The 16,430-nt window shown below is 43.5% G+C and overlaps 1 protein-coding gene across 5 annotated transcripts in view; it reads right to left on the bottom strand.

Moving 5' to 3' along the window:
* ATG10 (autophagy related 10) overlaps positions 1-16,430 on the bottom strand; it is a 437,018-nt gene that overhangs the window by 307,509 nt on the left and 113,079 nt on the right. For all 5 annotated transcript variants that reach the window (XM_069751167.1, XM_069751160.1, XM_069751151.1 and 2 more), the window contains exon 2: positions 158-288. In XM_069751167.1, coding sequence (XP_069607268.1) covers positions 158-288 — 131 coding nt within the window. The remainder of the gene's footprint in view (positions 1-157; positions 289-16,430) is intronic.

Genomic DNA, 16,430 nt, shown 5'->3' with positions numbered 1-16,430 from the left:
ATAGTTGTCACAAAATATTTTGAGCAGCTATTATCCTTTGTGCAGCCAAGCAAACCAAAATTATGTAAAACTAAGAGAAAATCAGCTTTGTCCAGTTATTCCAAGGAAGTTATACCATACATTTAATATTAAATTATGTGTATTAGACTGACATTACCTGAACATTTCTCCACTGCCAGCCGTCCCCAACAGCTTGAGAGTGCTTCAAAAATTCAAAGCAGAAGTATCTAAATTTGTCTTCTCCCAGGATCAAGTTATTTCTGCTTTTGGTCTCCATTTTGGAGAAATCTATGCACACAGGAAACAAAACAGATAACGGAGATCAAATGTAGGTCTTAGAAATAATAGATTCTGGTCACAAAACATTTTTCCTACTTTTATTCTTTTTAGAACATCCACAGAAACATTTTCCAATAAGGAAATCGTTATGTCAAACGTTCATATTGAAACATCTGGAGTCAGGATTTAAAAAAGAAAAAAAACATAATTAACATCATCACAGAATTAAATGGACAAAATTGTTTTTGCTCAAGGAACAACAGAAAATACCTGACTGTGCATCAGTATGACAGTCTTCGATCAGGAATATTCAGCTCATCATACAATAATAGCAAAGTCAACAGAAAAAGTAATGCAACATTAAGAGTCTACCTAGTTTTAAAGTCCCTGACCCCAATTCATCAAAGTCGTGTCACAGAATTCTTGAGGAAATTTCTTTGAAAATTAGCAAAATTTTGATGCAACATTTGGTGTTTCTCCCAGCTCCGCCAAAAGTATATTTCACGCTAAGCACATAAAGTTAATAAAGTTTCCTATTTACGGTACTTCATCAGCCATTTTTTTCTGCTCAAAAGTGGCCTAAAGGCCATTTTTTTAATTGTCAGTCTTCAGTTGTTCTTATTCAATATTCGTACTACGTCTCTATATGCCTGGAATACAGGTTCAGTACTTTATGAGTATACATTGGCCATGTGCGCACATTGAGTATTTGCTTGCAGAAATTTTTGCACGGTTTCTCCATCTCTTGGCAGGAAAAACGCTGCGGCAAAAATGTAGAGGAGGAGCGTTAACAGAACGAACATACCGTATATACTCGAGTATAAGCCGACCCGAGTATAAGCCGACCCCCCTAATTTTGACACAAAAACCTGGGAAAACTTATTGACTCGAGTATAAGCCTAGGGTGGAAAATGCAGCAGCTACCAGTGAATTTCAAAAATAAAAATAGATGCTCCATACCGTTCATTATGGCCCCATAGATGCTCCACATAAAGCTGTGCCATATAGAATGCATATATAATGCTCTGCACCGTTCAGTATGGCCCCATAGATGCTCCACATAAAGCTGTGACATATAGAATGCATATATAATGATCTGCACCGTTCATTATGGCCCCATAGATGCTCCACAGAAAGCTGTGCCCCATATAGAATGCTCTGCACCGTTCATTATTGCCCCATAGATGCTCCATATAAAGCTGTGCCATATATATAATCCTCTGCACCGTTCAGTATTGACCCATAGATGCTCCACATAAAGCTGTGCCATATAGAATGCTCTGCACCGTTCATTATGGCCCCATAGAGCTCCATATAAATCTGTGCAATATTTAATGCTGCTGCTGCAATAAAAAAAAAAAAATGACATACTCACCTCTCTTGCTTGCAGCTCCTCAGCGTCCCGTCTTGGCGTCTCTCCGCACTGACTGTTCAGGCAGAGGGCGGCGCACACTAGCACATCATCGCGCCCTCTGACCTGAACAGTCAGTGCAGAGGACTGGAAGACTGAGCGGCGCCCGGCGTGTGGAACACGGACAGGTGACTATGAGATACTTACCTGCTCCCGGAGTCTCTGGCTCCTTATCCCGGACAGCTGGTCTCCGAGTGCCGCAGCCTCATCCTCTTTCAGCGGTGACCGTTACCGCTCATTAGAGAAATGAATATGCAGCTCCACCCCTATGGGAGTGGAGTCCATATTCATAACTTTAATGAGCGGTACCATGTGACCGCTGCACAGGGGAAGAGCTGCGGCACCAAAGACCGTGGGATGGGCAGGGGGAGCGCCGGGACTAGGTGAGTATGCGACACGCTCTCTCCCCCTCACCCGCCGACCCCACCGCCGACCGTGACTCGAGTATAAGCCGAGAGGGGCACTTTCAGCCCAAAAATTTGGGCTGAAAATGTCGGCTTATACTCGAGTATATACGGTACATAGGCTGTATATAGACAGCAACTATTAATTTTAAAGAAAAAGAAATTAAAAAAAAATTGCGTGGGCTCCCGCCTAATTTTAACCCCTTCCCGACCTGTGACACAGCGTATGCGTCATGAAAGTCGGTGCCAATCCGACCTGTGACACATATGCTGTGTCACAGAAAGATCGCGTCCCTGCAGATCGGGTGAAAGGGTTAACTCCAATTTCACCCGATCTGCAGGGACAGGGGGAGTGGTAGTTTAGCCCAGGGGGGGTGGCTTCACCCACCCGTGGCTACGATCGCTCTGATTGGCTGTTGAAAGTGAAACTGCCAATCAGAGCGATTTGTAATATTTCACCTAAAAAACTGGTGAAATATTACAATCCGGCCATGGCCGATGCTGCAATATCATCAGCCATGGCTGGTAACACTGATGTGCACCCACCCCACCCCACCGATCGCCCCCCCAGCTCCCCTCTGTCCTGTGCTCCGCTCCTCCGTCCTCCTGCCCGCTTCCCCCGTGCTCCAATCCCACCCCCTGTGCTCCAATCCAACCCCCCCGCACTCCGATTCCCCCCCCGCACAGCGATCCCCCCGTGCTCCGATCCATCCCCGCACAGCGATCCCCCACCCCGTGCTCCAATCCACCCCCCCGTGCTCCGATCCACCCCCCGTGCTCCGACGCCCCCCCCCCTTGCCCTGATCTCCCCCTCCCCCTTATACTTACCTAGCCTCCCGTGGTCCGTCCATCTTCTTTCCTGGGCGCCGCCACCTTCCAAAATGGCGGGCGCCGAATCTGCCGGCCGGCAGATTCGTTCCAAAGTGAATTTTGATCACTGTGATAAAACCTATTACAGTGATCAAAATAAAAAAAACAGTAAATGACCCCCCCCCCTTTGTCACCCCCATAGGTAGGGACAATAATAAAATAAAGAATTTTTTTTTTTTCCACTAAGGTTGGGGTAAGAACTAGGGTTAGAGTTAGGGTTAGGGTTAGGATTAGGGTTTCGGTATGTGCACACGTATTCTGGTCCTCTGCGGATTTTTCCGCAGCGGATTTGATAAATCCGCAGTGCTAAACCGCTGTGGATTTATCGTGGATTTACCGCGGTTTTTCTGCACATTTCACTGCGGTTTTACAACTGCGATTTTCTATAGGAGCAGTTGTAAAACCGCTGCAGAATCCGCAGAAAGAAGTGACATGCTGCGGAATGTAAACCGCTGCGTTTCCGTGCAGTTTTTCTGCAGCATGTCTACAGCAATTTTTGTTTCCCATAGGTTTACATTGAACTGTAAACTCATGGGAAACTGCTGCGGATCCACAGCGTTTTCCGCAGCGTGTGCAAATACCTTAGAATTAGGCTGTGTGCACACGGTGCGGATTTGGCTGCGGATCCGCAGCAGTGTTCCATCAGGGTTACAGTACCATGTAAACATATGAAAAACCAAATCCGCTGTGCCCATGGTGCGGAAAATACCACGCGGAAACGCTGCGTTGTATTTTCCGCAGCATGTCAATTCTTTGTGCGGATTCCGCAGCGTTTTACACCTGTTCCTCAATAGGAATCCACAGGTGAAATCCGCACAAAAAACACTGGCAATCCGCGGTAAATCCGCAGGTAAAACGCAGTGCCTTTTACCCACGGATTTTTCAAAAATGGTGCTGAAAAATCTGATACGAATCCGCAACGTTGGCACATAGCCTTAGGGTTAGGGTTGGGTTGGAATTAGGGTTGTGGTTAGGGTTAGGGGTGTGTTGGGGTTAGGGTTGTGGTTAGGGGTGTGTTGGGGTTAGGGTTGTGATTAGGGTTATGGCTATAGTTGGGATAAGGGTTAGGGGTGTGTTGGAGTTAGAATTGAGGGGTTTCCACTGTTTAGGCACATCAGGGGGTCTCCAAACGCAACATGGCGCCACCATTTATTCCAGCCAATCTTGTATTCAAAAAGTCAAATGGTGCTCCCTCCCTTCCGATCCCTGACGTGTGCTCAAACAGTGGTTTACCCCCACATATGGGGTACCAGCATACTCAGGACAAACTGCGCAACAATTACTGGGGTCCAATTTCTCCTGTTACCCTTGAGAAAATAAAAAATTGCTTGCTAAAACATCATTTTTGAGGAAAGAAAAATGATTTTTTATTTTCACGGCTCTGCGTTGTAAACGTCTGTGAAGCACTTGGGGGTTCAAAGTGCTCACCACATATCTAGATAAGTTCCTTGGGGGGTCTAGTTTACAAAATGGGGTCACTTGTGGGGGGTTTCTACTGCTTAGGCACACCAGGGGCTCTGCAAACGCAACGTGACGTCCGCAGACCATTCCATCAAAGTCTGCATTTCAAAAGTCACTACTTCCCTTCTGAGCCCCGACGTGTGCCCAAACAGTGGTCTACCCCCACACATGGGGTATCAGCGTACTCAGGAGAAACTGGACAACAAATATTGGGGTCAAATTTCTCCTGTTACCCTTGGAAAAATTAAAAAATTCTGGGCTAAAAAATTATTTTTGAGGAAAGAAAACGTATTTATTATTTTCACTGCTCTGTGTTATAAACTTCTGTGAAGCACTTGGGGGTTCAAAGTGCTCACCTCACATCTAGATAAGTTCCTTTCGGGGTCTAGTTTCCAAAATGGGGTCACTTGTAGGGGGTTTCTACTGTTTAGCCACATCAGGGGCTCTGCAAACACAACGTGACGCCCGCAGACCATTCCATCAAAGTCTGCATTTCAAAACGTCACTACTTCACTTCCGAGCACCAGCATGTGCCCAAACAGTGGTTTACCCCCACATATGGGGTATCAGCGTACTCAGGAGAAACTGGACAACAACTTTTGGGGTCAAATTTCTCCTGTTACCCTTGGGAAAATAAAAAATTGCGGGCTAAAAAATCATTTTTGAGAAAATAAATTTTTTTTTATTTTCATGGCTCTGCGTTATAAACTTCTGTGAAGCACTTGAGGGTTCAAAGTGCTCACCACACATCTAGATTAGTTCCTTTGGGGGTCTAGTTTCAAAAATGGGGTCATTTGTGGGGGATCTCCAATGTTTAGGCACACAGGGGCTCTCCAAACGCGACATGGTATCCGCTAATGATTGGAGCTAATTTTCCATTTAAAAAGCCAAATGGCGTGCCTTCCCTTCTGAGCCCTGCCGTGCGCCCAAACAGTGGTTTACCCCCACATATGGGGTATCTGCGTACTCAGGACAAACTGGACAACAACATTTGTGGTCCAATTTCTCCTATTACCATTGGCAAAATAGGAAATTCCAGGCTAAAAAATAATTTTTGAGGAAAGAAAAATTATTTTTTATTTTCATGGCTCTGCAACATAAACTTCTGTGAAGCACCTGGGGGTTTAAAGTGCTCAGTATGCATCTAGATAAGTTCCTTGGGGGGTCTAGTTTCCAAAATGGGGTCACTTGTGGGGGAGCTCCAATGCATAGGCACACAGGGGCTCTCCAAACGCGACATGGTGTCCGCTAACAATTGGAGCTAATTTTCCATTCAAAAAGTCAAAAGGCGCGCCTTCCCTTCCGAGCCCTGCCGTGTGCCCAAACAGTGGTTTACCCCCACATATGAGGTATCGGCGTACTCGGGAGAAATTGCTCAACAAATTTTAGGATCCATTTTATCCTATTGCCCATGCGAAAATGAAAAAATTGAGGCGAAAAGAAATTTTTTGTGAAAAAAAAGTACTTTTTCATTTTTACGGATCAATTTGTGAAGCACCTGAGGGTTTAAAGTGCTCACTAGGCATCTAGATAAGTTCCTTGGGGGGTCCAGTTTCCAAAATGGGGTCACTTGTGGGGGAGCTCCAATGTTTAGGCACACAGGGTCTCTCCAAACGCGACATGGTGTCCGCTAACGATGGAGATAATTTTTCATTCAAAAAGTCAAATGGCGCTCCTTCCCTTCCAAGCCCTGCCGTGCGCCCAAACAGTGGTTTACCCCCACATATGAGGTATCAGCGTACTCAGGACAAATTGGACAACAACTTTCGTGGTTCAGTTTCTCCTTTTACCATTGTGAAATAAAAAAATTGTTGCTAAAAGATCATTTTTGTGACTAAAAAGTTAAATGTTCATTTTTTCCTTCCATGTTGCTTCTGCTGCTGTGAAGCACCTGAAGGGTTAATAAACTTCTGAAATGTGGTTTTGTGCACCTTGAGGGGTGCAGTTTTTAGAATGGTGTCACTTTTGGGTATTTTCAGCCATATAGACCCCTCAAACTGACTTCAAATGTGAGGTGGTCCCTAAAAAAAATGGTTTTGTAAATTTCGTTGTAAAAATGAGAAATCGCTGGTCAAATTTTAACCCTTATAACTTCCTAGCAAAAAAAAATGTTGTTTCCAAAATTGTGCTGATGTAAAGTAGACGTGAGGGAAATGTTATTTATTAACTATTTTGTGTCACATAACTCTCTGGTTTAACAGAATAAAAATTCAAAATGTGAAAATTGCGAAAATTTTCAAAATTTTCGCCAAATTTCTGTTTTTTTCACAAATAAACACAGAATTTATTGACCTAAATTTACCACGAACATAAAGCCCAATATGTCACGAAAAAACAATCTCAGAACCGCTAGGATCCATTGAAGCGTTCCTGAGTTATTACCTCATAAAGGGATACTGGTCAGAATTGCAAAAAACGGCAAGGTCTTTAAGGTCAAAATAGGCTGGGTCATGAAGGGGTTAATAACCAGCAGAGGAAAAGCCAACTTCCTATGTTAATATTCTGGGAAGGAGCCAATAGCCATAAAGGTTCCTAGGCTATTAATATCAGCTCACAGCTGTTTTCTTAGCCTTTACTGGCTAGTTTACAGGGGGACCTCAGAAAATAATTGACATAGGGTCCCCCCATAAAATCTAACCAGCAAAGGCTAGGCAGACAGCGGTGAGCTGATATTAATAGCCTAGGAAGGTGCCATGGCTATTGGCCACCTTCCAGATTAAAAACATCAGCTCTCAGCCACCCCAGAAAAGGCACATCTATAAGATGCGCCAAATCTGGCGCTTAGCCTCGCTCTTCCCACTTGCTCTGTAGTGGTGGCAAGTGGGGTTGATGTCACCTTTGTATCGTTAGGTGACATCAAGTCCACAGGTTAGTAATGGAGAGGCATTTATAAGACACCTATCCATTAGTAACCCCATAGTGATATTGTATAAAAACACAGACACCCAGAATAAAGTCCTTTATTTGAAATAATGACACAGACTCCTTTAATTAATCTTAATTAAACCATACTCACCGAATGCCTAATCCACCCATGCCGATGTCTCCTGCAATAAAAATAAATAATAAACCACAATACTTCTCACCTGTAGGCAGAGAAGATAATCCATAATGTCCCACAACGATCCTGATCATTTTGAGAGCAGTCACTGATGTGACTGCTCTTGACTCAAACACAGCCGGTGATACACTGACAGGAGGTAATCACACCCTCAGTGTACCACTGAGATGCCGTGAGAGTGTTCTACACGTGATATTGGTGTGGGACACTCGGGAATACGTGGACTATGGAAGACAGGTGAGTATACGATGGTTTATTATTTTATATTTTTTTCTAGGAGACGAAGGCATCGGGGATTTGGTGATAGGTGAGTATAAGGGGTTTTTATTTTTATATGAATGTGTATGAAATTATTTTCCTTTTTTTTTTTTTTTTTTTTTAACTGTGAGCACAGGTGGCAGCTCATGAGACTACGTCTCCCATCAGCGGCACAGCTGTCACTGTTATCAAAGACAGCAGACGTAGCCCGATGGGAGCAGTAGTCTCATCAGCACACGCCTGCTGACCTGCTTACTGCAGATCACCACTGCGGGTCACAGGCACAGGCACAGCTGTGGTGTGACGCTGACATCTGACAGTATGACCCCGCAGCGCTCTGGACGATGGTAACATGTACTGGCGGTAACGTTACGGCGGGTCACCGCTGAGGGTCACAGTCACAGCTGCGAGTCACGCTGACATGTGAAAGCATTATCCGAGCAGCGCTCTGACCGACGGTGCTCCGTTGTTTCCCACACTGACACACAGATGACAGCATGGGAAACACCACAGGAAGCCGGTAAAACGCAAACAAAAACTCAGCAAATCCGCAAACATTTTTATACCTCAGTTTTTGCTGCGGATTTGACTCAATTGAAATCAATGGGTTAAAAATGTTGCAGAAACGCACAAAGAATTGGCATGCTGAACAAAAAATGCACTGTAAATACTCAAGGAAAATTACTGATCATGTGCATAATTGTCATTGAATTAGCTTGCAAAAGGATTCCATAGCATTTTTGGCCCATTTCCGCTCGGCAAAAATGTGTCAAAAACACACTGTGTGCATACAGCCTTAGGCCGGCGTCACACTTGCGAGTTTTACGGACGTAAGAGCGCAGAAACTACGTCCGTAAAACTCGCAAAAAATACGGCACAATTATTCTCTATGCCCCTGCTCCTATCTGCCGTATTTTACTGATCAGTATTATACGGCTTTCTACGGCCGTACAAAATCGCAGCATGCTGCGTTTGTCACCGTACTGCGCAAGAAATACGCCAATGAAAGTCTATGGAAGCGTGAAAAATACGGATTACACACGGACAAGCAGTGTGACTTGCGAGAAATACGCAGCGCTGTTAGAGAGAAAATCCGGCAATTCAGTGCGGTGTACAGTAAAATCACACTGAAAGCTTACAGTCCAATAGGTAGAATAAATATGTACACATAGAATAGGTATATATATATATATATATATATATATATATATATATATATGTCAGTGAGACACATATATGTATATATATTAATATTTATTCCAGCGCTATACAGCTTGAAAGCCGGTAATTCAATTACCGGCTTTTTCTTTCTCCTTCCTAAACCTGACATGATTTGAGACATGGTTTACATACAGTAAACCACGTCTTCTCTCCATTTTTTTTGCAGATTCCACACTACTAATGTCAGTAGTGTGTTTCTGCAAAATTTGGCCATTCTATCTACTAAATTAAAGGGTTAAATGGCGGAAAAAATTGGCGTGGGCTCCGGCGCAATTTTCTCCGCCAGAGTAGTAAAGCCAGTGACTGAGGGCAGATATTAATAGCCTGGAGAGGGTCCACGGTTATTGGCCCCCCCTGGCTAAAAACACCTGCCCCCAGCCACCCCAGAAAAGGCACATCTGGAAGATGCGCCTATTCTGGCACTTGGCCACTCTCTTCCCATTCCCGTGTAGCGGTGGGATATGGGGTAATGAAGGGTTAATGCCACCTTGCTATTGTAAGGTGACATTAAACCTAATTAATAATGGAGAGGCGTCAATTATGACACCTATCCATTATTAATCCAATTGAATGAAAGGGTTAAAAAAAAACACACATTATTAAAAATTATTTTAATGAAATAAAACCAAAGGTTGTTGTAATATTTTATTTAACGCCCAATCCAATCACTGAAGACCCTCGTTCTGTGAAAGAAAAAACATAATAAACCAACAATGCTCCAAGGCTTTCTAGGAAAGTTCCCACGATCTATGAACAGCCAGCAGAGGGCGCCTCACCGCAAATGAAGCTAAATATAGATCAGTGACCTATATTTAGCTTTATTCCCCGGGGTTTTGCAGCAAAGAGCAGCCTGCATTAGCGGAACTCCTTGCTGCAAAATGTTTTAACCCCTTTAGAAGGATTTACATCGTTGGACTTTACAGATCTGCGGAAGATAAGTATATTGTTGGTTTATTATGTTTTTTCTTTTACAGAACGACGGTCTTCAGTGATTGGATTGGGCGTTAAATAAAATATTACAACAACCTTTGGTTTTATTTCATTAAAATAATTTTTAATAATGTGTGTGGTTTTTTTTAACCCTTTCATTCAATTGGATTAATAATGGATAGGTGTCATAATTGACGCCTCTCCATTATTAATTAGGCTTAATGTCACCTTACAATAGCAAGGTGGCATTAACCCTTCATTACCCCATATCCCACCGCTACACGGGAATGGGAAGAGAGTGGCCAAGTGCCAGAATAGGCGCATCTTCCAGATGTGCCTTTTCTGGGGTGGCTGGGGGCAGATGCTTTTAGCCAGGGGGGGCCAATAACCGTGGACCCTCTCCAGGCTATTAATATCTGCCCTCAGTCACTGGCTTTACTACTCTGGCGGAGAAAATTGCGCGGGAGCCCACGCCAATTTTTTCCGCCATTTAACCCTTTATTTTAAGAGCTAGAACGGCCAAATTTTGCAGATACACACTACTAACAGTAGTGTGGATTATGCAAAAAAAATGGTGATATGAGATGGTTTACTGTATGTAAACCAGGTCTCATATCATGTCGGGTTTTAGGAAGGAGAAAGCAAAAGCCGGTAATTGAATTACCGGCTTTTTGCTATATCGCGGTTGTATGAAGTAATAATATATATACATATATGTGTCTACTGACATATATATATATATATATATATATATATATATACAGTATATATGGTTTTTTTTTTTTTTTAACACATGGATCCCTTGTATAGGCGTATGTCGGTTTGGCAAGCCTGCGATAAAAACACGCAGTACGGCTGCCATACGGATTACATACGGAGGATGCCATGCGCAAAAAACGGTGACACACCCTGCCTACGGAGGAGCTACGGACCACTATTTTCGGGACTTTTCAGCGTATTACGGCCGTAATATACGGACCGTATTTGCATACGCTGTGTGTGACGCCGGCCTTACTCTGTAGGTAGTAGCCTCTAATATCTAGAGTCTTTCTTTTTTTCATGCTGGTGGTTCTCACTGCTTCTATGGTGTCACAAGAGAGGAGCACTGGATAAATATAAGAAATGTCACACCGCAACTTGAGATGAGCGCTGGAACCAGGTTTCTGCATTTAGTACAGCTAAGGGTTTGGCCTCCCTTTATTTGAGCTGGACATAACATTTATATAGCTTACCATTTTCTGGGTATCTATTTGGGAGCCGACCCTGCTCTGCGTTATTCACATTGATGTCACTTTAACACATGGTAAGGTTTTAATACTAAAGGTTAGGACAATCCCGATTGTGGTACACGCTGGTGGAATGGCTTTTACGCTTTCTTTTAAAAGAGTTTTTCACATCTTTTAACTCCTTTACGACATGCGCCGTACTAGTACTGCGCATGTCGTGTCTCCCCCTTTGATGTGGGCTCCGGTGGTGAGCCCACATCAAAGTCACGACATGTCAGCTGTTTTGTACAGCTGACATGTGCGCGCAATAGCAGCGGGTGAAATCGCGATTCACCCGCCGCTATTAACCTGTTAAATGCCGCTGTCAAACGCTGACAGCGGCATTTAACTACCGCTTCCGGCCGCGCTGCCGGAAATGAGCGCATCGCTGACCTCTGTCACATGATCGGGGGTTGGTGATGCATCAGGATGGTAACCATAGAGGTCCTTGAGACCTGATGCCGGCCTGCTGTGAGCACCACCCTGTGGTCGACACTCATAGCAAGCCTGCAATTCAGCTACATAGAGACACAAAAGAGAATAGTGAAACCAAAAACACTCAGTTTGAAAAAATGTTGCAGTAATCCGCAAGTGCTAGTAAAAGATGTAAAAAACAGGGTATTTGGTTGATACGTTTTTTGCAAAAAATGTATACTAAGCTGCTCTACCAATCTTCACGGTATACCCTTATCAGAGCAGTCCTAACTAATGTATGCAATCCCTATCTGATGTATTTAAAAACCTGATCATCTGTATATAACCTGTGTGAACAGGGTTCAGAGAGGAAAAATCCATGTGTGCATACAGGGTAGAACAGCTTTTGTGCAGATAGCCCAAGAGGAGTGGTGGAACTCCCCAGTCTTGTAGACACAAGAGAACAATTAAAGATTGGTAGAGCTCCACCACTCCTCTTGGGCTATCTGCACAAAAGCTGTTCTACCCTGTATGCACACATGGATTTTTCCTCTCTGAACCCTGTTCACACAGGTTATATACAGATGATCAGGTTTTTAAATACATCAGATAGGGATTGCATACATTAGTTAGGACTGCTCTGATAAGGGTATACCGTGAAGATTGGTAGAGCAGCTTAGTATACATTTTTTGCAAAAAACGTATCAACCAAATACCCTGTTTTTTACATCTTTTACTAGCACTTGCGGATTACTGCAACATTTTTTCAAACTGAGTGTTTTTGGTTTCACTATTCTCTTTTGTGTCTTCAGGTTTCTTGGTGGTGTGTGAACATGATCATACAGACTTGTTCACTGTGCAAGTAGCCCATGTGTTCCTGTTTCCATAATTGTTCTCTTGTGTTTACAAGACTGGGGAGTTCCACCACTCCTCTTGGGCTATCTGCACAAAAGCTGTTCTACCCTGTATGCACCCATGGATTTTTCCTCTCTGAACCCTGTTCACACAGGTTATATACAGATGATCAGGTTTTTAAATACATCAGATAGGGATTGCATACATTAGTTAGGACTGCTCTGATAAGGGTATACCGTGAAGATTGGTAGAGCAGCTTAGTATACATTTTTTGCAAAAAACGTATCAACCAAATACCCTGTTTTTTACATCTTTTACTAGCACTTGCGGATTACTGCAACATTTTTTCAAACTGAGTGTTTTTGGTTTCACTATTCTCTTTTGTGTCTTCACGTTTCTTGGTGGTGTGTGAACATGATCATACAGACTTGTTCACTGTGCAAGTAGCCCATGTGTTCCTGTTTCCAATTCAGCTACATAGCAGCGATCTGATGATCGCTGCTATGTAGCTGAGCAGATCCAGTGGTGCCAGCTTCTAGCCTCTCATGGAGGCTATTGAAGCATGGTAAAAGTAAAAAAAAATGTTTTTAAAAATATGAAAAAAATATATATATGAGGGTATGTGCACACGTCAGGATTGCATAAGGATTTTGTCAGGATTTTGTCAGGATTTTTCATCAGTATTTGTAGCCAAAACCAGGAGTGGAACAATTAGAGGAAAAGTATAAGGCCGGCGTCACACTCAGCGTATGCAAATACGGTCCGTATATTACGGCCGTAATACGCTGAAAAGTCCCGAAAATAGTGGTCCGTAGCTCCTCCGTAGGCAGGGTGTGTCACCGTTTTTTGCGGATGGCATCCTCCGTATGTAATCCGTATGGCAGCCGTACTGCGTGTTTTTATCGCAGGCTTGCCAAACCGACATACGGCTATACAAGGGATCCATGTGTTAAAAAAAAAATAAAAACATATATACTGTCTATATATATACAGTTAGGGCCAGAAATATTTGGACAGTGACACAAGTTTTGTTATTTTAGCTGTTTACAAAAACATGTTCAGAAATACAATTATATATATAATATGGGCTGAAAGTGCACACTCCCAGCTGCAATATGATAGTTTCCACATCCAAATCGGAGAAAGGGTTTAGGAATCATAGCTCTGTAATGCATAGCGTCCTCTTTTTCAAGGGACCAAAAGTAATTGGACAATGGACTCTAAGGGCTGCAATTAACTCTGAAGGCGTCTCCCTCGTTAACCTGTAATCAATGAAGTAGTTAAAAGGTCAGGGGTGGATTCTAGGTGTGTGGTTTTGCATTTGGAAGCTGTTGCTGTGAGCAGACAACATGCGGTCAAAGGAACTCTCAATTGAGGTGAAGCAGAACATCCTGAGGCTGAAAAAAAAGAAAAAATCCATCAGAGAGATAGCAGACATGCTTGGAGTAGCAAAATCAACAGTTGGGTACATTCTGAAAAAAAAGGAATTGACTGGTGAGCTTGGGAACTCAAAAAGGCCTGGGCGTCCACGGATGACAACAGTGGTGGATGATCGCCGCATACTTAATTTGGTGAAGAAGAACCCGTTCACAACATCAACTGAAGTCCAGAACACTCTCAGTGAAGTAGGTGTATCTGTCTCTAAGTCAACAGTAAAGAGAAGACTCCATGACAGTAAATACAAAGGGTTCACATCTAGATGCAAACCATTTATCAATACCAAAAATAGACAGGCCAGAGTTAAATTTGCAGAAAAACACCTCAAGAAGCCAGCTCAGTTCTGGAAAAGTATTCTATGGACAGATGAAACAAAGATCAACCTGTACCAGAATGATGGGAAGAAAAAAGTTTGGAGAAGAAAGGGAACGGCACATGATCCAAGGCACACCACATCCTCTGTAAAACATGGTGGAGGCAACGTGATGGCATGGGCATGCATGGCTTTCAATGGCACTGGGTCACTTGTGTTTATTGATGACATAAGAGCAGACAAGAGTAGCCGGATGAATTCTGAAGTGTACCGGGATATACTTTCAGCCCAGATTCAGCCAAATGCTGCAAAGTTGATTGGACGGCGCTTCATAGTACAGATGGACAATGACCCCAAGCATACAGCCAAAGCTACCCAGGAGTTCATGAGTGCCAAAAAGTGGAACATTCTGCAATGGCCAAGTCAATCTCCAGATCTAAACCCAATTGAGCATGCATTTCACTTGCTCAAATCCAGACTTAAGACGGAAAGACCCACAAACAAGCAAGACCTGAAGGCTGCGGCTGTAAAGGCCTGGCAAAGCATTAAGAAGGAGGAAACCCAGCGTTTGGTGATGTCCATGGGTTCCAGACTTAAGGCAGTGATTGCCTCCAAAGGATTTGCAACAAAATATTGAAAATAAAAATATTTTGTTTGGGTTATGTTTATTTGTCCAATTACTTTTGACCTCCTAAAATGTGGAGTGTTTGTAAAGAAATGTGTACAATTCCTACATTTTCTATCAGATATTTTTGTTCAACCCTTCAAATTAAACGTGACAATCTGCACTTGAATTCTGTTGTAGAGCTTTCATTTCAAATCCAATGTGGTGGCATGCAGAGCCCAACTCGCGAAAATTGTGTCACTGTCCAAATATTTCTGGCCCTAACTGTATATATATATATATATATATATATATATATATATATATATATATCAGTAGACACACATATATATATATATATATATATATATATATATATATATTATTCCTTCATACAGAGCGGGATAGCAAAAAGCCGGTAATTCAATTACCGGCTTTTGCTTTCTCCTTCCTAAACCCGACATGATATGAGACATGGTTTACATACAGTAAACCATCTCATATCACCATTTTTTTTGCATAATCCACACTACTAATGTTAGTAGTGTGTATCTGCAAAATTTGGCCGTTCTAGCTCTTAAAATAAAGGGTTAAATGGCGGAAAAAATTGGCGTGAGCTCCCGCGCAATTTTCTCCGCCAGAGTAGTAAAGCCAGTGACTGAGGGCAGATATTAATAGCCTGGAGAGGGTCCACGGTTATTGCCCCCCCCCCCCTGGCTAAAAACACCTGCCCCCAGCCACCCCAGAAAAGGCACATCTAGAAGATGCGCCTATTCTGGCACTTGGCCACTCTCTTCCCATTCCCGTGTAGCGGTGGGATATGGGGTAATGAAGGGTTAATGCCACCTTGCTATTGTAAGGTGACATTAAAGGGAAGGTGCCACCAGTTTTCTCGTATTTTGTTTTTTTGTGAAATTAAGCTTAACCCCTCTGTGACCTTAGACGTACTATCCCGTCGAGGTGCCCTGGGCTTATCTGACCCTGGACGGGATAGTACGTCATAGCCGATCGGCCGCGCTCACGGGGGGAGCGCGGCCGATCGCGGCCGGGTGTCAGCGGCTTATCGCAGCTGACATCCGGCACTATGTGCCAGGAGCGGTCACGGACCGCCCCCGGCACATTAACCCCTGGCACACCGCGATCAAAGATGATCGCGATGTGCCGGCGGTGCAGGGAAGCACCGCGCAGGGAGGGGGCTCCCTGCGGGCTTCCCTGAGCCCCCCCGCAGCAACGCGATGTGATCGCGTTGCTGCGAGGGTCTCCTCACCTCCCTCCCTGCTCGAGCCCCGGATCCAAGATGGCCGCGGATCCGGGTCCTGCAGGGAGGGAGGTGGCTTCACAGAGCCTGCTCAGAGCAGGCACTGTGAAGCAGCCTGCACTCCTATCAGATCAGTGATCTGACAGAGTGCTGTGCAAACTGTCAGATCACTGATCTGTGATGTCCCCCCCTGGGACAAAGTAAAAAAGTAAAAAAAAAATTTTCCAAATGTGTAAAAAAAATAAAAAAAAAATATTCCAAAATAATGAAAAAAAAAAAAAAATATTATTCCCATAAATACATTTCTTCATCTAAATAAAAAAAAAAAAAACAATAAAAGTACACATATTTAGTATCGCCGCGTCCGTAACGGCCCGACCTATAAAACT

The sequence above is a fragment of the Ranitomeya imitator genome, chromosome 1 (assembly GCF_032444005.1).
Source record: "Ranitomeya imitator isolate aRanImi1 chromosome 1, aRanImi1.pri, whole genome shotgun sequence".
In the NCBI taxonomy this organism is placed as follows: Eukaryota; Metazoa; Chordata; class Amphibia; order Anura; family Dendrobatidae; genus Ranitomeya; species Ranitomeya imitator.
Note: the sequence above shows the minus strand (reverse complement) of the source record. Positions and strands in the feature narration are given on the sequence as shown.